The sequence below is a fragment of the Cervus elaphus genome, chromosome 10, assembly GCF_910594005.1.
Source record: "Cervus elaphus chromosome 10, mCerEla1.1, whole genome shotgun sequence".
Lineage (NCBI taxonomy): Eukaryota > Metazoa > Chordata > Mammalia > Artiodactyla > Cervidae > Cervus > Cervus elaphus.
The window spans coordinates 39,114,891-39,139,756 of record NC_057824.1 but is presented as its reverse complement, the minus strand read 5'-3'; the positions used below and the strand labels follow the sequence as shown (position 1 = coordinate 39,139,756).

The 24,866-nt window shown below is 47.8% G+C and overlaps 1 protein-coding gene across 7 annotated transcripts in view; it reads right to left on the bottom strand.

Moving 5' to 3' along the window:
• LOC122701544 (katanin interacting protein) overlaps positions 1 to 24,866 on the bottom strand; it is a 228,563-nt gene that overhangs the window by 71,639 nt on the left and 132,058 nt on the right. For all 7 annotated transcript variants that reach the window (XM_043914569.1, XM_043914575.1, XM_043914573.1 and 4 more), the window contains 5 exons: positions 21,394 to 21,566; positions 20,355 to 20,414; positions 18,790 to 18,896; positions 16,667 to 16,769; positions 11,341 to 11,556 (listed from right to left, as the gene is read on the bottom strand). In XM_043914569.1, the coding sequence (XP_043770504.1) occupies positions 11,341 to 11,556; positions 16,667 to 16,769; positions 18,790 to 18,896; positions 20,355 to 20,414; positions 21,394 to 21,566 (659 nt within the window). The remainder of the gene's footprint in view (positions 1 to 11,340; positions 11,557 to 16,666; positions 16,770 to 18,789; positions 18,897 to 20,354; positions 20,415 to 21,393; positions 21,567 to 24,866) is intronic.

The following is a 24,866-nucleotide window of genomic DNA, read 5'->3' as shown; positions in this document are numbered from 1 at the left end:
TGTCGCTTTCTGAAAAAGGCAATTTGTTGCCAAAACTTAAAGATGGAGAATATCTCCTGCCCCTCAGAGATAGATGTCGAGCTTGTCTATAGACTTAGAAGATGTGGCAACACAGGGTCCCTGACAGCTGCAGCTGAGTACCCTGCCCTGGTGGCCAGGCCCCCAGTCCCCAGCACTTTCTACTGTTCCACACTCACTTCACCTCCCTGGTTATGCTTTTGCCTGGCCCCTTAAATGCAGACATTCAAGTTTAGGGTCCCTGCTTAGGGGCTGAACAACCACAAATCCCAATAAGCTACATGCATCTCTGACACTGGCTGAAGTTGCCCCTTTTGTCTAGAAGGAGCAATGCCCTGTATCTGAGGACATCTCCATGGGCTCCTGTCCCCAGGACCGCGCCTGCTACTTGACAGAGCGGAGAAGGGGGGACGCTGGCTGCCTTGGGGGGTCCGCTGGTCCCCAGGAGACACGAGGCGCAGCCTCCAGCTGCGCGGAGGACAGAGGTGGCTTGTCCCAGCGACAATGGTGCCTTTCAGGAGGCAGGACGCTGCTGAGATGAGTTCAAGGGCTTCTGACTTATCCTGGCAAGTTTCTCGAGCTCTGCGGGAACTTCTAGTGCTCTGGGCAGCTGCGAGGGGTCAGGACAACACATCTCCAAACCCAGCGGAGATGTCTCATCCTGTCTCTGAGCTGGAGCCTGGAGTGGGTCGCTGAGGCTGCCTGACAATGGCAGAAGCTGAAGGCTGACCCTTAGACGCCAGCGTGGAGACTGTAATTGATTTCCCATCACATTTCTGTCAGCGGGAGGGCTAATCGTGCTGTTCAGAGTTGGAGAACATTAATCTGCAGGTAACTCTGAACCTCATTAGCCACCGGGCCTTCTGACTCTTCCTTTCCACTGACAGAGTGCCCGGGAGGAAGGCTGCTGGAAGCCGCCGAGGGCTGACCCAAGGCTCACTGGGCAAAGCTCCAGGTGCCAGCCCAGCAGGCAGGGTGTCGGCTGCACCTGCCCATCGCAGGTGGTAATCAAGAGGGTCGAACAAGAATCAGCACCTGGGCGCTGCTGCTGTTACTCCACTGGGTTCCCTCCAAGCCCTGGGAGCAGGGGGACGGATGGTGAGTCACTGAAGGAAGATCAGAGACCATCAAAGATGTGGTTTGCGCATGCAGTGGAGTGAGAATTTTTTAAAAGATAGATTTATTTGTCTGTGCCGGGTCTTAGTTGAGGCAATCAGAATCTTTAGTTGAGGCATGTGGGGTCTAGTTCTCTGACCAGGGATCGAACCTGGGACCCCTGCACTGGGAGTGTGGAGTCTTACCCAATGGCCCACCAGGGAAGTCCTTGGAGTGAGGATTCAAACTTAGGTTTTTCATTTATTCATTCAATCATTCTGTCTGGGTTTGGGTTCCCGCAGGAGCAGACCCTGAGGCAAGAATTCCAGTAAAGGAGTTGATTTAGACAGGGAAGGACGAAGGAGCCGGTGTGTATCCACACTCCAGTTCCCATCTGCGCAGGTTCAGGGCTGCTCCTGGGGGCTCCATTCCCCACCAGTTTGGACCTGGTGCAGGGGAAGTAAAGTGGGTCCTGGAGACGAGAAAACAAACCCGCCACAGGAGAGAGGTGTTTGCTGGCAGGTGGAAGAGCGGCCAGCAGGGACCACAGTGGGAGGGTGAAGGACCAGGGGAGGCACCAGCAGCATCTGCTACCCACTTGCTCAACAAATCCTGAGTGCGGGGGATCCCGGCCCAGACGGTCCCGGCTCTGGGCGGGCAGAGGAGCCAACAAGTCACACTGCCAAGGGGGAAAAAAAAATCAAGCAGGGGGGATACATTTGATGAAGCAAATACAAGAGAATTATTAATGGCCACCGGAAGGACAATTTTAGAATCGATGGTCAGAGAAGGCCTCTCTCAGGAGGTCTCTTTCTAACTACTAAGGAAGGTGCTGCGGTCTCTAACATTAACCTGACACGGATCCACACACCCTCAGAGTGATGCTGGACGGCCCTCAGAAGTAGCCTCGCTTTAATAAGTTAGCATCTTAAAAGGAAACAAACTGGACTTCCCTGGTGGGGAACCTAGAGCCTATTATACAGAGTGAAGTAAGTCAGAAAGAGAAAGAGAAATACTGTATACTAACGCACATAAACAGAATCTAAAAAGATGGTACCGAGGAATTTGTTTGCAGGGCAGTAATGGACAAACAGACATAGAGAACAGACTTACGGACACGGGGAGAGGGGCGGCGAGGGTGAGACGTATGGAGAGAACAACATGGAAACTTACATGACCATATGTAACGTAGATAGTCAACGGGAATTTGCTGTATGTCTCAGGAAACTCAAACAGGGGCTCTGTATCCACCTACAGGGCTGGGATGGGGAGGGAGTTTCAAAACGGGGGGGGGAATCTATGTGTACCTATGGCTGATTCATGTTGGGGTTTGACAGAAAACAACAAAATTCTGTAAAGCAATTATCCTTCAATTAAAAAATAAATAAATTTAAAAAATACTACCCAGAAGACGCAAAATAAAATAAACAGGTTATTTGAAGAAAAAAAAAGAATCCATCTGCCAATTCAAGGGACACAGGTTCAATCCCTGGTCCGGGAAGAGCCCCCATGTGTGGGTCAACTAAGCCCACGTGTCTTAGAGCCCACGATCTGCCACAAGAGATGCCACCGCAAGGAGGAGCCTGAGCGCCACAATCAGAGAGTAACCCCCGCCTGCCACAACTGGGGCAAGCCCGTGCAGCAGCAAAGACCCAGCACAGCCAAAAATGAACCAGTCTTTTAAAGAAGGGAACGAACTATTGATGCAACAATTTGGATGGGTGTCAATGGCATTATGTTGTTGTTAGTTGCTCAGTTGTATCCGACTCTTTGTGGCCCCATGGACTGCAGCCTGCCAGGCTCCTCTGTCCGTGGGATTCTCCAGGCAAGAATACTGGAGTGGGCAGCCATGCCCTTCTCCAGGGGATCTTCCTGACCCAGGGATTGAACCCAGGTCTCCTGAATTGCAGGCAGATTCTTTACCATCTGAGCCACCAGGGAAGCCCCAAGGGCATTACCATGAGTGGGAAAAAGTCAATCTCAGAAAGGTTACATACAGTAGGATCCCATGTATATGGCATTTGGGGGGGTGGTGCTGTGCAGCATGGCATGTGGGATCTTAGTTCCCCAACCAGGGATTGAACCCACATCCCCTGCACTGGAAGCGTGGAATCTTAACCACTGGACTGCCAGGGAGGTCCCTACAACATTCTTGAAATGAAAAAAATTATAGAGAACAAATTGATGGCGGCCATGTTAGGGACAGGAAGGGGGTGGGGTGGTTAGAAAGGGTCCCAGGAGGGCATTCCTTTGAGGTGATGGAACTCTTCCGTATCTTGCCGTGGTGGTGGTTATATGAATCTACAAGTGACAGAATTGAAAAGAATGTATACACACACACAGGCACAAACAAGTGTATGAAGTGCTGCTCGTTATACTCATGTCAGTTTCCCAGTTTTGATGATGTACTGTGGTCACATAGGATGTTACCATTGGGGAGGCAAGACGAAGGCACATGGAACCTCACTATACTTTATTAAAAATTGAGGGATTGCTCTGGCGGCCCACAGGTTAAGACTCCACGCTTCTACTGCAGGGGGCACAGGGTCCATCCTTGATTGAGGAACTGAGATCCCACATGCTGCAGAGAGTGGCCAAAAAAAAGGGAGATAAAATTCACATATATCAAACCACCCCTTTAAAGTGTACAAGTCAGTGGTTTTTTAGTGTATTCACGAGGTTGTCCAACCATCACCATTATCTTTTTCCAGCACACTTTTATTGCCCCTCAAAGAAGCCCCATACCCTTAAACAGTCACTCCCCATTCCTACATCTCCCCTGTCCCTGGTACCCACTAGTCTACCTTCTGTCTCTATGGATTTGCCTATTCTGGACATTTCATATAAATGCTGTCATACAATATATATGGTCTTTTATGTCCAACTTTCATCATTCAGCACGATGCTGTCTAGTGAATCAGCATGATGCTTTCTAGTTTATCCAAGTTTATTCAGGACTTTGCTCCTTTTTATGACCGAATAATATCCCATTGTATGGACAGACCACATGTTGTTTATCTGTGCATCATTTGATGGCCATCTGGGTTGTTTCCACCTTTTGGGCATTATGAATAACACTGCTATGAACATTTGTGTACAAGTTTTTGTGTGAATATATGTTTTTAATTTTCTTGGGTATATACCTAGAAGTGGAAATGCTTGGTCACATGGTAACTGTACATTTAATTTTTTAAAAATTATTTATTTATTTGGCTGTGTTGGCTCTTAGTTACAGCATGTAGGATCTAGTTCTCCTGACCAGGGATGGAACCCTAGCCCCTGCGCTGGGAGTGCAGAGTCTCAGCCACTGGACCACCAGGGAAGTCCCTACATTTAATGTTTTGAGGAACTGCCAAACTGTTTTGCACAATGGCTGTGCCATTTTCCTTTTACATTCCCACCGGCAAGGTATGATGATTCCAATTTTTCCATATGCTCACCAATACTTGTTATTTCTGTTTTTTTTGTTTTTTTTTTAAGTATAGCATCCAATGGGTATGAAGTATGTCTTTGTGGTTTTGCTTTGCATTTCCCTAATAACTATTGAGGGAAAAATTGAAGGCAGGAGGAGAAGGGGATGGCAGAGGATGAGATGGTTGGATGGCATCACCGACTCGATGGACATGAGTTTAAGCAAGCTCTGGGAGTTGGTGATGGACAGGAGTCTGGTGTGCTGTAGTCCATGGGGTCGCAAAGAGTCGGACATGACTGAGTGACTGAACTGAACTGAATGACTAATGATATTGAGTATCTTTTCATGTGTGCTTGTTGGCTATTTGTAAATCTTTCAAGAAATATCTATTCAAAGTATTTTGGCCTTTTTTCATTGGGCTGTTTGTCTCTTTGCTGTTGAGTCTGAGTTCTTTATATATTCTGGACACATGGCTCTTCTCAGATATATGATCTGCAAACAGTTTCTCCATTTTCTGTAGGTTGTCTTTCACTTTCTTGATAATGTTCTTCAAAGCAAAAATGTTTTAAAATTTTGATGAGGTCTAATCTATTTTTTTCTTTTGTTGTTTATGCTTTGGGTGTTGACCCTAAAACTCCATTGAAAAATTCCAAGCTACGAAGATTTGTACCTATGTTTTTCATCAAAGAGTTTTATAGCCTTAAAACTATAAAGTTTCAAGGTCTTTGATCCATTGAGTTAGCTTTTGTAGATGGTGTGAAGGAAGAGTCCAACTAAATTCTTCTGCATGCGGAAATCCAGTTGTCCTGATGCCATTTGTTGAAACAAAACGATTCTTTCCTCATCGAATGGGATTGGCATCCTTGTTAAAGAACAATTGACAATAGATGTATGAACCTATTTCTGCAGTCTCAGTTGTATTCCATTGATCTATATGTCTATACTTAAGCCAGAACCACAAAGTCTCAATTACTGTGACTTGGCAGTAAGTTTTGAAATTGGGAAGTGTGAGTCTTCCAACTTTGTTTTTTCCCCAACACTTTTGAGGGCTATTCTATATTCTTTGAACTTCCATAAACATTTTACATGCTTGTCAATTTCCACCAAAAAAAAAAGGCAGTTGGAATTTTGATAGGATTACATTGAATCTATAGATTATTTGGGAGCATTGCCATGGCAATAGTATTAAGTCTTCCAATCCGTGAACACAGGTATATTTTCATTTTTCATTATTTGGGTTGTCTTTAAATTTTGTCAACAATATTTGATACTTTTCAATGTACAAGTCTTTCATTTCTTAGATGAAATTTATCCTTAAGTATTTTATTTTTTTGATGCTATTATACATAGAATTTTCTTAACTCACTTTTTGGATAGTTCATCACTAGTGTATAGAAATACAACTGACTTTTTTATATTGACCTTTTATCCTTTAAACTTGCTGAACTTGATTTTAGTTTTATCAGTAATTTTTGCAGATTCTTTAAGACTTTTAATAAGATCATATCACCTGCAAATATGGTCTATTTCATTGTTTCCAACCTTTTCTAGCTTAACTATCTTGAGTAGAATCTCCAGTACAGTGTTGAATAGACATGGTGAAAGTAGGCAATCTTGACCCATTCCCGATCTTAGGGGTGAGCTTTTAGTCTTTCACCATTCAGTATGATATTAGTCATGGATTTTCACAGATACCCTTTATCAGGTTGAGGATCTTTCCTTCTGTTCTTGGTTTGTTGATGGTTTTATCATGAAAGAATGTTGAATTTTATCAAATGCCTCTTCTGGGTCTATTAAGATGCCATGTGATTATTTCCCCCTTCATTGTATTAATATGTCATATTCAACCGACTTATTTTCATATGCTGAAACCTTTGCATTTTTGGAATAAATTCCACTAGGTCTTGATACATAAATCTTTTTATACACTACTAGATTTGATTTGCTAATGTTTTATTGAGGATTTTTACATCTATATTCATAAGGGCTAAGACAGGTCTGTAGTTTTCTTCTGAAGGCTTTGTCTGGTTTTGGTTTCAGGTTAATACTGGCCTTGGAAAATGAGTTGGGAAGCGGTCCCTCCTCTTTCGTATTTTAGGACAGTGTGTGAAGGACTGGTATTAATTCTTTAAATATTTGGTAAGATTCACCCGTGAAGCCATTTGGTCCTGGGCTTTTCTTCTTTCTTTTTTAATTGATTACTAATTCAGTCTCTTTTCTTACTATAGGTCTAATCAGATTGTTTCTTCCTTCTTGAGTCAGTTTTGGTAATTCATGTTTTTTTAGGAATCTGTCCATTTCATCTGATATCTAACTTGCTGGCATAAAATTGTTCATAATATTCCCACAATAAAAGGGAATAAAAAATTCCCTTCTATTTCTGTAAGTTTGGTAGTAATGGCCCCCTTTTCATTTCTGATTTTAGTAGTTTGAGTATTTCCCCCCTTTGCTCAATCGAGGTTTATTCATTTTATTGATTCTTTCAAAAAAAACAACTTTTGGCTTTGTAGTTCTCTTTTCTGCACTTTTTTTTTTTTTACAATTTTCTGTGAGACTATAATTATTTTTAAAAATAAAACTTCAAAAATGTATTGCTTTATGTGCTGGGAATATAGTGTGAATAGGACAGACAAGAACTTGCAGGTTGATGGGAGGAGTCAGATCAGAAACAAGTGAACAGGATCATTTTTTAGAGCTAGAAGTGCTCTGCAGAAAATGAGAAAGGCTGATGTGATAGAGACTGCGGTGGGGAGGAAACAGAACTCCTCCAGTTTGTAGGGTCAGGGAAGGTCTCATTGAGAAAGTGATAGCTGGGCTGAAATCTCAGTGAGGAGAGAGGAAGGAGCCACTTGAACATCTGGAGGAGGCATGCTCTGGGCAGAGGAGGCAGCAAGGGCTGAACCCAGAGGTGAGAATGAGCCTTGGCAGATCAGAGGAGCAGAAGGGAGCCCTGTGGCTTCTGCAGCCTGGTGGGTGCAGCAAGCAGAGAGGAGCTGGAGGCGTGCTTACACACAGCCTCCCAGGTCACAGGGAGGCATCCCATTTCTCCCAGAAAGTCACGGCAGAGGTTCTAATCAGGGGAGGTGACATTTGTAAAAGCTCCCTTTGAGTACAGAGTGGAAAATGTAGTGGATGGAGCAAGAATGGAAGAAAGGAAGGAGAGAGGTGGCCGTTTAATGTTTCAATGAGAGGGGCTTGGGAGGAACCAATGGAAATGGAGAGAAGGGGCCAAGTCCAGGCTCTGTGTTGGAGGTAGAATCAACAGGAGGGGTTGATGTGCTTGAATGGGAGGGGGGCGTGGGGCAATCAAGGAAGTGGTGAGCTTGGCGAGAATGCCATTTTCTGAGCAAAGGGCTGCTGGAGGAGGAAGAGATGTGGCCCTGGGCAGGGGAACTGAATTAGGTTTTAGATCTCTGAGGTCCGAGACATGGAGTGGAAGCTGACATTCGAGTCAGGAATTCAGAGAAACAGGCAGGGCTGGGTGTATAAATTTGGAGTCATCTTGAAGCCATGAGCCTGGGGGAAGGCCGATGAGAGAGATGGGGCGGGCAGGGCAGGGAGGAGGGTTTGCACCAAATACGGGGCACTCACACCCCCCACGTGTCCCACAATCACATCTATGGAAGTAACTTCTCTTTCAAACCCAGACTCTGCTTTTAGGTACCATCTGTTCAGCTTCCAGCTGAGCCCCGCCACTCCACAGCAGTGTGGCCTGGGGGAGTCACTCGTCTTCCCGGAGACTTGGTTTTCTCGTTTACCAAATGGGGAGAGCCACCCCAAAGTTCGCGTGAGATTCAGTGAGGGACGTCCGAGGCCCAGTGAAATGGGATGGTTCTGAGAGGCGGTGTGCTCTGGTGGCCCTGAACCTGGCATACAGGATGACTATGAGAGAGACCCAGGACCGGAATGGCAGGAGGAATCCAGCCCACCCACGCTGGGCCTGGAGATCCAGCAGCTTAAGGTAAGACAGCTGTCTCATGTCCCAGCCTCAAGGCCCAAAATTAAAAAAAAAAAAAAAACCAACACAAAAAAACCCCACCAAAACCCTGGGCTGAAGTCCTCACTGCTATGACAAGGCAAAGCTCGTCAGCCTCTGCTAAGCAGAGGAAAGGGGAGAGTAATCATCAGAATTGGTCCCCATCAAATCCAATGATGCTTTTTATCGCCCCTGGTATGTTCTGTTCTATACAGCAGACTTCCAAAATGCCACTCACTGCCTTGTGCACAAGGGGGACCGGAGAGGTTTGGCGAGGGCCAGTCCAAGCCCCGCGGGAGTCCACAGATTTGAAGCAGGAAGAGCAGGGAATGCAAGGCCAGAGCATCCAAGTGGCCGTGACCCATGGGAGAACCTATTTCCTTCAAGGTCACATAGCTGACCTTTAAGAGGGCTCAGACATCACTCTGTCGAACCCTGTGGACAGGCGGTGTTTCCTGGCTATCTCACATCTACACTGCCTTTCTTTCAGTAACAGCCATGAATTTCTTCAGGGAGGATTCCCTCCCTGCCCCACTGGAGCATCTTGGGAACTGGCACCAAGGTGCCTGGGCCTCCTAGTCAGGTTGGTCCATCAGCCTTCCTCTCCTGGGACTGGATATCCCCAGCAGAAAGACAATATGACAAACCATTTAAGCAACCAATCAACCAACAAACGGGGCAGCCTCCCACCAAAAAAATGAACAAACTTCCGGTGCTCAGGCATCCCTGGATGTTACCCAGAATCCCCAAGTTTCCCACAGGGCCTGTCCGATTCTGGCCTGAGTCTCAGTGAATACGCCAGCTACTCAAAAGGCTTGCAACACATTTTCTTTTCAAAAATTTGCTAAAGCGAGCCAGACTCAGCTTCTCTTGCTGGCAAAATAAGAATCACACGGGTTATCCAGGCCTCCCACTCCCATTTTACAGGAGGAGGGAAAAAACTGACTCTCAGAGAAGGCAGGTAAGATGCCCAAGGCCACAGAGTCGAGACCAGAACCTGGATATATAGAACTGGGGATTTCACAGCCCTCCTTCCTGGCTTCTTTTTCTTTAAATGGGAATAATATTTGCTTCACAGAGGTGGCATTAGTGGTAAAGAACTCGCCTGCCAATGCAGGAGACAAAAGAGATATGGGTTCGATTCATGGGATGGGAATATCCCCTGGAGGAGGGCATGGCAACCCACTCCAGTATTCTTGCCTGGGAAATCCCATGGACAGAGGAGCCTGGTGGGCTACAGTCCATGGCATCGCAGAGAGTCAGACATGACTGAAGTGACTTAGCACTCACTGTATTACTACTACTACGACTGGTAACCATGAAAACAGCAATAGCTGGTGTTTCAGAGCTCTTTCAGAGGCGTGGTAAGTTCTTTTTATTTACATTGATCCTTACTATTGTATCAAGCTAAGTGCTACTGTGATCTCCGTTTCACAGATGAGAAAACCAAAGTCGATGTTAGGTGAGCTACTGGTGGTCATGACGAAGTAAGTGATTAAGCTTGGAGCCAGGCCTTTCTGCTTCTCGGGTCTGTGCACTGTTATGTTTAAATAAGATTACACATATGACATACTTAGCACTGTGCCTGGCACAAGGCAAGAACTACAACTGTGGCAACCGTTTTCCTTTTCAATTCTTTTTTAAAAATTAATAATTTGGACTTCCCTGGTGGTGCAGTTGGATAAGAATTTGCCTGCTGATGCAGCGGACATGGGTTTGGTTCCTGGTCTGGGAAGATCCCACATCCCACGGGGCTGAGTAACCCCATGCATCACAACTACTGAGCCCGCACTCTGGAGCCCGGGCACCGCAACTACTGAAGCCCAAGTGCCTACAGCCTGCACTCTGCAACAAGGGAAGCCACCGCAGTGAGAAGTCCGCGCACCGCAACGAAGAGTAGCCTCGCTGGCTGCAAACGGAGAAAGCCTGAGCTCAGCAACGAGACTCAGCACAGTCAAAAATAAACAAATACACAAAATGTTTGAAAAAAACTAATAATTTGTTCTTTGGAATAGGAAATATGTATACAGGGCAGGAAATTTAAAAGGTACCAAAAAAGCATCCAAGAGAAAGCCTTCCTATTGCCCCTGTCCCTTGTTCAATCTGTTCCATGACCCAGAGGCAACCTCTGGTCCTGTGTCCCAGGCCCCTCCCAGAGGTCAAGGTGATGGACCCTATAGCACACGTACAGTACGGACGTCGGTGCTGGGCAGTCTGCTCACCTTAGCTCAGTCTCCTGTGTCCAGCTTGCAAGTGGCAGGAAGAGAAAATGCCAGAACCTCTCTTTCTTTAACTTTTAGATATTTGAAAGAAAGCAACGTACCATGTTTTCGAGGTGTGCTCTCTGTGTCCCAGGGAAGCCGGGCCCGGAGGGGGTACATGGGCCCGGGGCCAGGCTGCAGGGTATGTGTCTGCCCCTCCCGCACCTTCCAGCTCTGTGACCTTGACCAAGTCAATGCCCTTGTCCAAGTCTCAATTTTTCGTCTACAAAACAAGGGCCTCGATGACACTCCCCTCCCCAGGTCCCGTGTTTGGTGGTGAGGACTGTGGTAAACCGCAAAGGTAGATAAAGGGGGTGATTGGCTCCTCTTTGTCCCCCAAACCCCCAAAGAAACCCCCACTGAGCAGGGATCTGGAACAGCGCTCAGGGCGAGGGGGGTACCATTTGGAGGCTCTGCCTCTACCTTGTTCCCGGGCTCCTCCCCACTTTGCCCAAATGAATGGCTGAGACAGTCACAACAGCCATCCCCTCCCTGCACCCACACCCTCGCTTATCCTGGACAGAAAAAAATGCATTAAAGCACGAGGCCAAGGCTCACTCAGGACCGCCTCCACTTACAGCTAAGTTCCTGTTGACCAAGTGGCCCAGGTCCCCGGGCATGTCTGTGTTCCGGATATCCACGTCATGGGGCGACACGTAGAGCTTTCTGTTGTTCAGGTCAAAGAACTCGACTTCCGTGAGGCCCACCCACGACGCGCTGCCCCAGTTGGACAGGATCTCCATGGTCACGTAGATGGCGTCTTTGATCTCCTCCACTTTCCGTCCCGATTTGTCCTTAACAAGAAGAAAGGTAATGCCACAGGATGAAAACAGCACAGGTGGAATCCAGCTCGACCACGAAATGACAAGGTATTTAGGCTCTCAGTGCCTTGGTTTCCCCATCTGTACAATGAGGATAAGAGAAGCACCCATTACAGATGGTTACCACGGAGATTTAAAGAGTTCATATTTGTAAGGTATTTAAAACATAGTCACTGCGGGGATTCCCTGGTGGTCCAGTGGTTAGGACTCTACTCTTTCCCTGCTGGGGCCTGGGTTCCATCCCTGGTAAAGAACTAAGATCCCGCAAGCCACTCGGTGCGGCCAAGAAGAAAAAGTTATCAGTGAAACCTGGCACTTAGTATTTTCTGTGAATCCACAAATAACAAAAAATGTTTAAAGGGATGTCCCTTATGGTCCAGTGGTTAAGAATCCACCTGCCAATGCAGGGGACATGGGTTTGATCACTGGTCTAGGAGGATCCCACATACGGAGCAACCAAACCTGTGCGCCCCCAACTACTGAGCCCGTGCTCTGCAACAAGAGAAATCACCACACACCACAACTGGAGAGCAGCCCCCACTCACCGCAGTTAGTGAAAGCCTGGGCAGCAAGGAAGACTCAGCGCAGCCAAAAATAAATAAAATAAATAAAAATGAAATAAAAATTTTAAAATGTTTAAAGGCATCAGATTCTCCCTGAATATGCACTTTCCTGACCCACGACCAAGGGTTCATATCCTGTAGGCACGTCACAACTTCTGCTGAATTGGGCAGAAATTTGGCCTGGAGAATTCCATGGACTGTATAGTCCACGGGGTCGCAAAGAGTCAGACACCACTGAGCAACTTTCACTTCACTAGGGACTAGATTGTGTCACCCCCACCCTCCTGCAAACTCAGATACTGAAGCCCAAACCCTAATTGCTCAGAAGGGGATAGGGCCTAGAAAGAGGTAATTAAGACACAATGGAATACATGTAAATCCATGGCTGATTCATGTCAATGTATGACAAAAACCACTACAATATTGTAAAGTAATTAGCCTCCAACTAATAAAAATAAATGGAAAAGAAAGAAAGGAAAAAAAAAAGACACAATGAGGCTGTTAGGGTGGGCCTAATCCATTCTGACTGATGTCCTTTCAAGAATAGGACATCTGGATACCAAGAGAAACACCAGGGATGGGCAGGCACAGAGAAAAGGCCATGCAGGGACACAATGAGAAGGTGGCCATGTGCAAGCCAAGGACGGGCCTCAGAAGAAACCCTGCCTGCCAACACCTTGATCTTGGATTGGTGAGAAAAAAAGTCTCCATTGTTTAAGCCCCCCAGACTATGGCACATGGTTGTGGCAGCCTAGTAGACAGCCTGTGTAATACAGTAGATCAGGGGTCCCCAACCTCTGGGACGAGGACCGGTACCACCTGTCAGATCAGCAGCAGCATTATAGATTAGAAGAAAAAAAAAAGCACACAATAAATGTAATATGCTTGAATCATCCCGAAACCATCCCCTCACCCCTGGTCTCTGGTAAAACTGTCTTTCACGAAATTGATCCCGGTGCCAAAAAGGCTGGGACCACTGCAGTAGATAACACAGGACGCTGGACAGGTCAGTTGACATCCCTCGGCCTGAATGGGGACCAGGAGATGACACCATCAATCTGACAATCCTATCCCGGAGATTAAGCGGGATACATGCGTGGCTCAGCAGGTAAAGAATCAGCCTGCAATGCAGGAGACACAGGAGATCCGGGTTCGATCCCTGGGTTGGGAAGATCCCCTAGAGGGGGGCATGGCAACCCACTCCAGTATTCTTGCCTGAAAAATCCCATGGACAGAGGAGCCTGGCAGGCTACAGTCCAAAGAGTCGCAAAGAATCAGACACGACTGAATGACTAAGCACATGTGTACGCCCTGAGAAGGCCCTGTCAGCAGTTCCAGCCCGCGTGAACTCTGTAAGTGGCCGTTTCCGCCCATCTCTCTCCTCCAGTGATTTTAATGCCCACCTCCTTCACGGGCAGGCTGTCTGGTCTGGGAGGGCATGAACACCATCAATCAATGGCCACACCGCGGAACGGCTTCCTGAGGCCCCATGTCGCCCCAACTGCAGGGCTGGTCGCTACGGATCAGCCGCTCAGAAAATGGTGCCTTCCCCGCACGCACATGCCCTCTCTTAATTAGCACTGTAATCTGCGACGGTCCTGTGAGCAGGAAGCTGAGCAAATGAACAGCAACTGTTCTCTACTTATTTTTTTAATTAATAGCCAGCGAGACGTGCTAGCGCTCTCAGCGTGCGTTTGGATGAGCCTTGATTGCCAGGCGATGGGCTGGGGATGCGGAGGGAGGGAGGTCAGCTCCCTGCTCCCGGAGGGAACGTAGGGCCTGTTTTTATTAGCAGACCCCATGGCTTCTTCCTTCTCTGCCACGGGCCCATGTGGAGCCAGGGCCAAGCCCTCTGTTGTCTTGGGCCTGAGTCCCAGGCTGGCAGGAAGGTGATAAAACTCCACTGGCCCGGCTCAAGGCGTGAGGATCAGGAGGTTAATGAACTCGTGCTTGGGAGGCGCGTTCCGCTGCCAGGTGAGTCCCGTGGGAGGTGTGAAGAAGTAGCCCTGGTCACTGCGGCTGTTGGCTGTAGGGAGGAAGCCAGATGGGAGGCGAGTTGCCCCCGGGAGGGGAGGCTGGATCTCACGCCCGGTGCAGTCTAAAATGTGTGAATTCCCTCAGCAGTGATTCTAAATGAAGAAGCTGAAGGGTCTGTTAACTAAGGCAGTGTCAGAAGTTGTCAGTGCTGCAACCTGATGGCTAGTCCTGCTCAATTTAGGAGGGAGGGGTGTGAGGCAAACACTGGCCAGGAAGCTTCTGGACCCTGGTATCACTGCCCCCCTTTCACCAAGACCACCTGCTTTTCTTTTGTCAAAGTTACCCCTTCTCTTTTCTGAGCCGTGAGATAACAAAGAGATGGACGCTTTCCTACCCCGAGGAGGAGCTGAACTGGTCCAGTCCATTAGCGTGTCCTGACGCCTGGGAGTGGTTCAGTGATGGGCATGTGACCTAGTCTCAGGTCTGTGTGTAGAGAAACGGCTCAGTTCTCCTGACTGTGGGGTCTTAGGGTATAACGGGGAGAAGAGGGAATCACTGGCCATTGAGAGATCACAGAGAAGGAGCAGAGCTGGGACTGGGTACTGAGGTGGGGATGGGGCTCAGAGAGATTCAGCTGACATGGTGGAGACACAGTGTAAGCTTCTGGATCAAGCCCTACCTGGTCCCAGTGATGGCATTCACTACAAAGAAATCTCTCATTTTTTTTCTCTTTGTTGTGTAAGTCAGTTTGCCCTGGGTTTCTTGTCTCCTATAATATAAGGAGACTTGATCCATCCAGCCTCTTTTTTTTTTTTAATTAATTAATTTTTGGCTGTCCTAGCTCTTCGTTGCTGGGTGCAGGCTTTCTCTAGTTGCAATGAGCAGGAGCTACTCTTTATTACATTGCATGGGCTTCTCACTGAGGTGGCTTCTCTCATTTGGGAGCCAGGCTTTGGGCACAAGGGCTTCAGTAGTTGCAGCACTCGGATTCAGTAGTTGTGGCTCTCAGGCTCGAGATCACTGGCTCCGTATTTTTGGCACTTGGGCTTTGTTGCTCCTCAGCATGCAGAATCTTCCCTGACTGGGGATCGAATCCATGTCCCCTGCATTGGCAGGTGGATTCTTATCCAATGTATCACCAGGGAAGACCCATCTAGGTTCTTTTTAATGTGACTGAGATTTCACCCCACTTAGGATCTTTACAGCTAAGAAAGTAACTATGCTTTGCTTTCCGTAGATTTTTCTAGAAGGCATATATCTTGGTTTCTCCCTTGTCTTGGTGACAGGCACCAAGCCACTTGCCCTCAGAGACCTTTCCTGTTGCAGCCACACAGCGGCCCCTGGGGCTGTGAATTATTTACCCAGTTTGACAGCCATCCACTCCCAGGACCAGACAGCTTAAGAGGCTTGTCTAGGGTCACACGACCTCTAAATGATGGTAAAGACTCCAAGCCAGAACTCCAGTCTAGGTTGCAGCAGGGCTCCTTCTGCTGTCATGTGAGCTCCACGTGTGCCTTCGGGAGGACCTCCTGTTAAGTCTCCATCAGCCAATCACAAGGTGAGTGACTCCTACACCAAACAGTTGTAAGAAAGGCTTGGGCATAGGAAGTGGGCAGAGGATGTGTTGGACACAAACCATTTGACCAGAAAGAGAAAAGTATCACCTGTTATTCCTCCATCCTGATGCCATCTTGCCCTTTCACTCTTCATGTCTCAGCTCCATCGAACCGCTCAGACAGCCATATCTTTGCTCACTTGCTATAATAATATTGGACTCCATGAAGATGAACATTACCTTTTGCAGTTAATTTTATGTCCTTAACATTTTCTATCTGCATAACCTCCATAAATGTCCATTCTTTTACACAACTGTATATTGCCCATATATCATACTTTCCTGATTAACTATTATTGTGAGACATGTATGTTATTTCTGTGTTTTTTTCCTCTCACTTTCTCCTACTTTCAATACTTTTGAAACAGACATTTTTGTGCCTATATATTTTTCAATTTCTGTTGTGTGATTTCTTTAGGGTAAAGAAGTAGGATTGTCAGGCTGGAAGACATAAATATTTCTAGGGCTCTTCCTAAGTCTGTCCTTTCTGCTTTTCAAAAGCTTTCCACCCATATTTCTATTGCTGCCAGCAGAGTAAGATGGTCAGTTTTACTGTAACCTTGCCAGTGCTAGAGGTTATCATCAAAAATAATTTAACTCAGATATCAATGGAATGTTAAGGTTGCCCTAATTTTTATTTCTTGATTATCAGTGATGTTGAATATTTTTCTATAGACAGGCTACTTATATTTCCTCCTGGGTTGTCAGACTTCTGTCCACTGAAACTCTGTGCTTCATTACATGCATGGTCTGAGTGCTAGGGGATGACAGGAGGGGGGATGGAGACCAGGGCAGAAAGATGCTAAGTTTACTGCTGTCAGAGCAGTTCCCACCAAATAGAGATGATCGTCCTGAGGGGCCCTTCTTCCCTCAGCCTTCAGGCAAGCTGAGAATGCCCTGGGAAAGCCTCGTAAGTCAAGGTTCTCACCTCTGGGTCCAGCACTTGCTCCTCTGTGGGTGAAACAACCCGGCTGAGATGGGCAGAGTCATTTTCAATGGCCTGGAGGACTTTCAGAAGCTTCTGCTGCTGTCTGAAACGTGATTTTTGTTTTAGCAAACAAGTAGTAATAAACGATACACAATAAACAGCATTCCCATCAAGGGTGCCACGCTTCCTTTTCCATCTCAGAGACAAGTAACAATTCGAGAAGAAAAGACTCACACCCAGCAGAGAGACTGAAGGTGCACATGGGCTGGTTTTCTCCCTTTATAAATAACTGTACAATTAGCCCTGAAAGAAGGGCCAAGTAAGAGAAACTGCTTGGTGCCAGGGACAGCTGATATCCTTAAGCAGACTTTTAACCTGTACAAGTCGAGATGGGGAGATGTGCGAGGTCATCCAGTGGTTAAGCATCCACCTTCCAATGCAGGGGACTCCAGTTCGATCCCTGGTCAGGAAACTAAGATCCCACTAAGATGCCCTTAGCAGGGCAACTAAGCCCATGTTCCGTAACTAGAGAAACACCATGTGCCACAACAAAGACGCAGTCCAGCCCCAGGAGTCTAGAGCAGGGGTCCACACAGTACAGCCTGCAGATCAGATGCAGCCCACAGCCTGTTTCTATGTGACCTGAAAGCTAAGAATGGTTTTATGGTGTTAAACAGTTATTAAAACAAAACAAAAAGTGGAAAGCATAAAGTATTTGTTATCTGGCCCTTTACTGAAAGGCGCTTCCCTGGTAGCTCAGATGGTAAAGAATCTGCCTGCAATGCAGGAGATCCAGGTTCAGTCCCTGGGTCGGGAAGATCCCCTGGAGAAGGGAATGGCTACCCCCTGCAGTATTCTTGCCTGGAGAATTCTATGGACAGAGGAGCCTTGTGGGCTACAGTCCATGGGGTCTCCAAGAGTCAGACATGACTGAGTGACTAACACTTTCATGACTTCTTGTCTAGGCAACTCTGGTTCCCTCAGCCCAACTTGCCCTCCCCTCCTTTACTGAAAAAGTTTGCCAATTCCTAACCTGCTCAGCACCTCTAGTTTCTGAGGACACAGCATTTCAAACCCAGAAGAGGGTCGTCTGCAAACATACCCCACTTGTGCTGTTTAAGGCTGAGAATCCCCAAGACCCTGAAGCACAGAGGATCTTGAGGACACAGAAAGAAGCATTTGGTGATGTGTGTGCTGCTTGTAAATAAAACTGTGTCTGATGCGATACATCCTTATGGCTCAGCCCTTTCACTCCTGCAGGAAACCTCAAGTTCTGATTTATGGTCAAAGGGGTACGCAGCGTGGTTTCCACTCTGGGGTCTGCAGACTCCTGGAGGAATGGCTATCAGTGCCTTTAGCCTACTCAGAATTTTTCTAGAAATTATCAAAGGCAAACTCCCTCTGGGTGGACACAGATCTGGAGAATACGCAGCTTGGCCAGGAAACTCCTCCTTCATGCAGAGGAAATGCTCCCCGTTTTTCAGGGCTGATGCTGTCCCAGGCCGGAGCCTCAGCTTAGTGACCACCGTGCAGGCTGGATTCCAGCTGCTCTCGCCCCTCAGCACCAGCACTGCACGGCCTACCAGGCGCCCACTCTCCACGGCGGCCCGGGGAGTGTGGCAGGGTATGAGTGCATGCTTGAAACTATTGGCTTGGGCTGGTGCATCTTTCTGAAGATCGATGTTGCCTGAAGACTAGAGGAAAGCCTTTATTTTGATAACAGAACCTGACGGTGCCAATCACTGAAGCTATGTGTGAAGGGAATAGAAAGCGGAGTTTGAACGAACTCTGAATAGAGAGAAGAAGGTTCAAAGGGCACTGCTTTGGGTCACTTCCTGACGTGTGGGCCGCTTCCCTGGAAACCTCCGAGGAGATTGAAGTTTTACACTGGCTGAACCAAACTGAACAAGCCAAGAGACGGGTCTGAAAGCAATCAAGTCAATTTCATGCTTCTGGGCTGAAGCGGGGTGGGGGGGAGGAGGGAATGCCAGTCTAAGCGACCAGCTTTAAAAATGGTCTGGAATCATATAGGAAAGGCAAAGGAAAACCTCGGTTAATAAGATTCTCATGGGTGCATGACTATGGGCTGCTTGTTTTCGTTTTTAAGCTGCTTAGATAAGTACCTGCTCCCCAAAAGGCCGATTCTGTCGATGGCTTCACTGACGGCTCTGGCTCCCCCTGCTGCCCTGGCTGGCTCCTCTGTGCTGGTCGCCGTGGTGATGGGAGGCAGCTGGGGGAGGATGCAGAAGCTCATGAGACAGATGTCTGAGGCGACCCTCCTGGCCCAAGCCACAGCAGAGTCATGGTCAAAAGGACACGCTTCAAGGATCATCAGTCCCGTTGCGGGCAAGTGGGAGCTGGAATGAGGGTGACAGCAACTGCCCGGGGCTGATTAGATTTCTAGAAAACCCTCACATGATCTTTGGCAAAAGACGGGGTCTCCATTTCTTATGATCTGGGAAGTCCCAGGGAACGATCAGCTTCAATGAGCTATTGAAAAATTTCTCTCTCATCAAAACCTTTGCCCACCTCCAGTGAACCTCTGTGCTGTTTGCAACAAAGTAATGGGACTCTGTGGAGAATTCCAGTAACATTAGACCCTTTGATTTTCAATCCTCCAAGCCTTTCCCCCTTCTTTTTCATTTATCATCTGCACTAAAAATGTGCTCTGGTCTCTATCTGCAAGTAATTGTAGTCATTGGAAGCTCTGTGAATCAGGGGTCAGGTCATCCAGAAATCCTGGACCACAGGGTAGGCAGTGTGGCAAACCTGTCAGAAATATTGACTGGCAATGGTTTCAGAGGACTGGGAAATAATAGAAAAAGCAGGAGGGTTGCAAAAAGAAAACCATAGTGTGGCTCTGGGGTGCTGCCCTGCCTAGCACTCTATTTCATGAGCTCTCTCTCCAATTCCCCACTGCCCACCCCCTACTTCCCTGCCCTCTTCTCCATGAGTTCCTCCCCTCCTGGATTAGGCTAGGCTCATTTCCACTTCAAAGCTTTCCCCCTGTTCCTTCCACATGGAATGCTATTCCTTTGCTGCCTGACTCCTTAACAGACAGGGCTCAGCCTAGACGGGATGCCCTCCAAGGGGCCTCCTTGGACCACCCTGTGGGAGGCAGCCACCATCCCATAGTCTGTCACTCTCACCATTAGCACCTTTTATTGTCATCTCTTTCTGAAGTCACCTGGTTATGGATGGCTTAATTGGAATGTTGTCTGCAAGCTCCCTGAGGCCAGGGGCTAATCTGGTCTGACTCGGCCACCTCTGTATTCTGAGGACATGGCATAGCCTTGGGCACACTCTAGCAAAGACATTCCCAGCTGTTTTATTAACTCACATCCATATTTCCTGGGGCCATCTTTGCTGAGATTGGCCTAATCCCACTAGGTAGATATAGATATATATTTATCTAGGATACTAAGATCTGTTTTTGTATTATTTTGTGAAGAAGCAGAAACCTAGCAAGGCACTGGGAGTCAGCAGGCCTGGGTGAGTTCTGGCTTCCACTCATAATCATGGGCAAAGCGCTCCAGCCTGGGTCTCCCGAGCTGGGAGATGGGCAGAATGCCGGCACGCTCAGGAAGCACAGTGAGGGTCTGCTGGGACCGGGGCGGGGAGGCCCTCTCGAGGCTGTCGGCCGCGGTTGGACACGGTACTCTGTTGCTCCTCTCAGGACTTCACTGACCTCAGGGGTCCCCTCCTTGAGCAGACTGGTCCATGACTTTGCTCGTGGTCCCTCTGTGTCCTGGAATGATGGAATTGCATGATCTGAGGTCAGAATAAAGCCATCCACTGCACCCCCTTCACCAACAGAGACAAAGACTGTCTTGTGATCACAGACACGAATGTCAGGGGCATAGGGCTGAGCACCAGGAAAACAGACAACAGATGATGCTTGATGATCGCCCCAAAGAGTAGCCCGAGACAGGGCCTGGGGAGAAACTGGTGGTGTGAATGGGGCTCTAAGCTTGTAGAGAGACAGACCTTAGCCACTTGCACAGATAGCCATGCCACGAGAAAGCCCCTCTGATTCCTGGGTGCCATCAGCCATATCTAGAAAACAGGTTCATGACACCAGTCCTGCCTGTCTCAGGACTACTTTGAGCGTCAAGCGGGACAAGTTAAGGCAAAGGGTTTCAACAGGTGAGTCGGGGAACACGCTTCTGAGAAAGGATGTGGACACCAAGGGATGCCCGAGGTGCCCCCACTCCACCCCATCATCCATCTTCCTGTTTGCTGCGCAAATGCCAAGGCTGCGGGCACCAACTTAAACTCCTGTAGGGCCGAGTGTGGGGGGTGGGGTTTCCTGAGCAGGTGAAGCAGGCCAGGCGCGGGGCTTTAGGGAGCGGTAAGGACTGCTGAGGCTGGAAGGGCTCATGCTCTGGGGAAGGGGGTCTTTCCAGAGAAGCCAGAGATGGCTGTTGTCTCCATTCTTGCTCTGACCCACCAGTCTGCAGCCCTGGCTTAAGGTGTTCAGGGTTTGCAGGGAAATCAGCAAGGACTGGAGGCACATTAGCATCCAGTTTAGGCTTAGGACACAAAAGATGGAAAGGAGGTGGAGGAAATGGGGAGACACCGGCAGTGGATGCGCTGATTGGTCTGAGGTCAGGGGCGCCCCCACGGCTCTCTCTCCTCACCACGTGCTCTTGGCAAGCAGGGCTCAGACACCGCCTGGTCCCTGGGTAGCCGGAGTCCTCCATCCTTCCCCACTGCAGGGAACGCACCTGGGGTGGGCTGGCGGGGGGCTCGGCCTTTCTGCTGAGGATCGCCCTCTGCAGGGCCTCGTTCTCCACCTGGATGGCCCTGAGCACGGCCGAGGCATCTTCCTCTCGGTCCTCAGCCTCTCGCACAGGTTTCCGGGTTGCGGATAGGGGTCTCTCTCGGCGGCTTCCAGGTCCTGGGGGCGGAAAGCAGAGGGTTCTGCTTTAGACTGCATACTGTGAGGGTTGCTCCAAATCGATTAGACTCAAATTGAGGAATATTCTATAAAACAACTGGCCTGTACTCTCCAAAACTATCAAGGTCAAGAAAGACAAAGATAGCCTGGAGAGATGCTCCGGATGAAAGGGGATGGGGCAGACATGGCAGCTGAATGCAATAGCAACCCCGAGGGTAGATCCTGGGGGGGCAGACATCGCACTAAGGAACATAATTGTAGCGAGTGGAGAAATCCGAGTAGAGTCTGTGGCTTGGATAACAGTATTGTATTAATGCTAAATATCCTGAATGTCACATGTAAGTGCACTGTAGCAGTGGAAGATGAATGCCCCTGTTCTTAGGAGATACATACTGCAGTGCTCAGGGTAAAGGGGGATGCTGTCTACAATTAAATCTCAAATGATTTAAAAATACACAGAGAGCAAATATAAAGCAACTGCAACAAAATGCTAGCAAGTGGTGAACCTGGGGGAATGGGGGTGTTGGTTGTACTGTCCTTGCAGTTTGCTTTTGCATCTAAAATCAAAATAAAAAGTTAAAAAATTAGACTTCTAGCAAAGTGCCTATAAAGAATAATCCCTAATATTGTGGAGAAGAATGGGTGTTTCGGAATCATTGTGCTTTATTTTATTTTGTTTTTGTGTGGGTAACAAGAATTACAAAGAAATTACTCTTCAGTTGTAGAAAAAAAAGTATTGCAAAAGTGAAGTTGATGGTAGAAGTTCTAATGAGTGGAACATTGACTTTATAAAGTGATATGCAAAAAGTACCCAATAAGGCTGGTTGAAAAAAAAATACGTTATTGTATGTTCTGTTGTTGTTCTTGTTTAGTCACTAAGTTGTGTCTGACTCTTTTGCGACCCCATGGACTGTAGCCTTCCAGGCTCCTTCTGTCCATGGGATTTCCCAGGCAAGAATACTGGAGTGGGTTGCCATTTCCTCCTCAAGGGGGTCTTCCTGACCCAGGGATCAAACCCAAGTTTCCTGCTAAGCGGTTCTTTACCACTGAGCCACCAGGGAAGCCCCAACACATAGGTACTATCCCTGGGTGATTTGTTCACCCAGTGGAATACTATGCAGCTGTAAAAAAACAAAGGCATTCTAAAATATCTACAGATAAATATGACGACTTAAATTTGCTTCATAATCAGGTGAGGAGAGGGTGGGGTCACAGATGAAATTGGCCATCAACTATTGTCTAGGTCAGGCAATGAACATGGGGGATGTCTTATGATAACATCTCAATTACTCATATTTGGATTCTTTCTCTGTTTTTTTTTTTTTTTAAATCTCTATTTAAAAATAGAACTGCTCAAAATGTTGCCATTGGGATGTTTAAAGAGGCTTTAACCTACTGAATTTCATCCTCTAGGCAAATATATATTGAGTACCATTCTGCCAGGCTCTGTTGTTAGTACTGGGGACACAGCAGTGACCAGACAGACCAAGATTCTCACCCTTGTGGAGAGAGGCAATAGCTGGAGAAACGATAAATAGTCTAGGGTGTTCTATGTCAGGAAGATGATATTGAAACACAATAAGAGCAGAGCACAGTAACAGAGATGGAAAGTATGGGATGGCAAGATGGGCCTCACTGAGCACTGGGGAAGTGTGGTCCACACACCAGCGTGAAGTGAGAGGCCTGAAAAGGGGTGGGGAGGACAGGTCACACAGGGCCTTGGAGGACGCTGTAAGGTCATAACTCTGAGAGAACTGAGGAGACACGGAAGGCTCTAGATCAGGGGACCATCTGACTTAGGTGCTGAGTGGAGACAAGGATGAAGGAAGGTGAAGGGGAAAGCAGAGGGGCCGGGCTCCCGCAGCTGTCCAGTGGGGGTGGGACACAGCGTATGGTCAGTTTCTGCATGTATGTTACAGATGGAGCCAACAGGATTTCTGGCCAGAGTAGATGTGGTGGGTACAGAAAGAGAGGAGTCAAGGATGACTCCAAGACTTTGGTCTGAGGGAGTGGATGATGGGCTTGCTCTTGGTTGAGCTGGGGAAGGCTGTGGGAGGAGCAGGTTTGGAAGAGAAGAGCAACGGCAGCTTGGAACCAAGAGATGTGATTGGCATCAGGGTGGAGCTGTCCCGTTGGCCTGTACACACACATGAGTGTGAAGTTTGGGAGAGTGGTCTGGGCTGGAGATGTGAATTCAACATAGGCAACTGGATGGCACCACTTAACAATAGTCTCCAGACCTCCCTGGTAGCCTAGTGGTTAAGACTCCACCTGCCAATGCAGGGAACATGGGTTTGACCCCTGATCTGGGAAGATCCCACACACCAAGGAGTAACTAAGCCCGTGTTCCACAACTACTGAGCCTGCGTGCCCTAGAGCCCTCTCTGCAACAGGAGACGCCACTGCAGTGAGTGAAGCCTGTGCACTGCAATGAAGAGTAGCCCCTGCTTCCTAAGACTCGTGGGCAGAAATGAAGACTCAGTGCAGCCACAAAAAAAAAAAAAAAAAAAATCCACAAAAAAACAGTAGTATCAAGGGTTGACTTAAACGTTGGCTTATAACCAAATAACTGGGAATTAACATGTATGAATTCTCTGGGGTTTTGTTGTTGTTCGGTCGCTAAGTCGTGTCTGACTCTGCGACCCCATGAACTGCAGCACATCAAGCTTCCTGGTCCTTCAACATCTCCCAGAGTTTGCTCAAACTCAGGTGCATTGAGTCGGTGATGCCATCCAACCATCTCATCCTCTGTCGTCCCCTTTTCCTCCTGCCTTCCATCTTCCCCAGCATCAAGGTCTTTTCCAATGAGTGAGCTCTTTGCATCAGGTGGCCAAAGTACTGGAGCTTCACCTTCAGCATCAGTCTTTCTTATGAATATTCAGGGTTGATTTCCTTTAGGATTGACTGCTTTGATCTCTTTGCTGTTGAAGGGACTCTCAAGAGTCCTCTCCAGCACCACAGTTCAAAAGCATCAATTCTTTGGCGCTCAGTCTTCTTTATGGTCCAACTCTCACATCAGCACATGACTACTGGAAAAACCCCTACTTTGACTAAATGGACTATATATATATATATGGCCTGGTGCAAAGACTTGTTAAAAACCAGCAGCCTTCAATCCCCATGACCTCAGTAAACAGGCACCCATGATTACCAAAGATTCAGCTGGAGCCCTTTACCCTCCTGCTATATTCTGTTAGATTTTGCATCTAAATGAGAGTTCAAGTAGCAACATCAAGAATGGCTTTGACCGGAGAGGGAAAGAGTCACACAGCAGCTCTACTGGGGTGGCTTCCAGGAGAG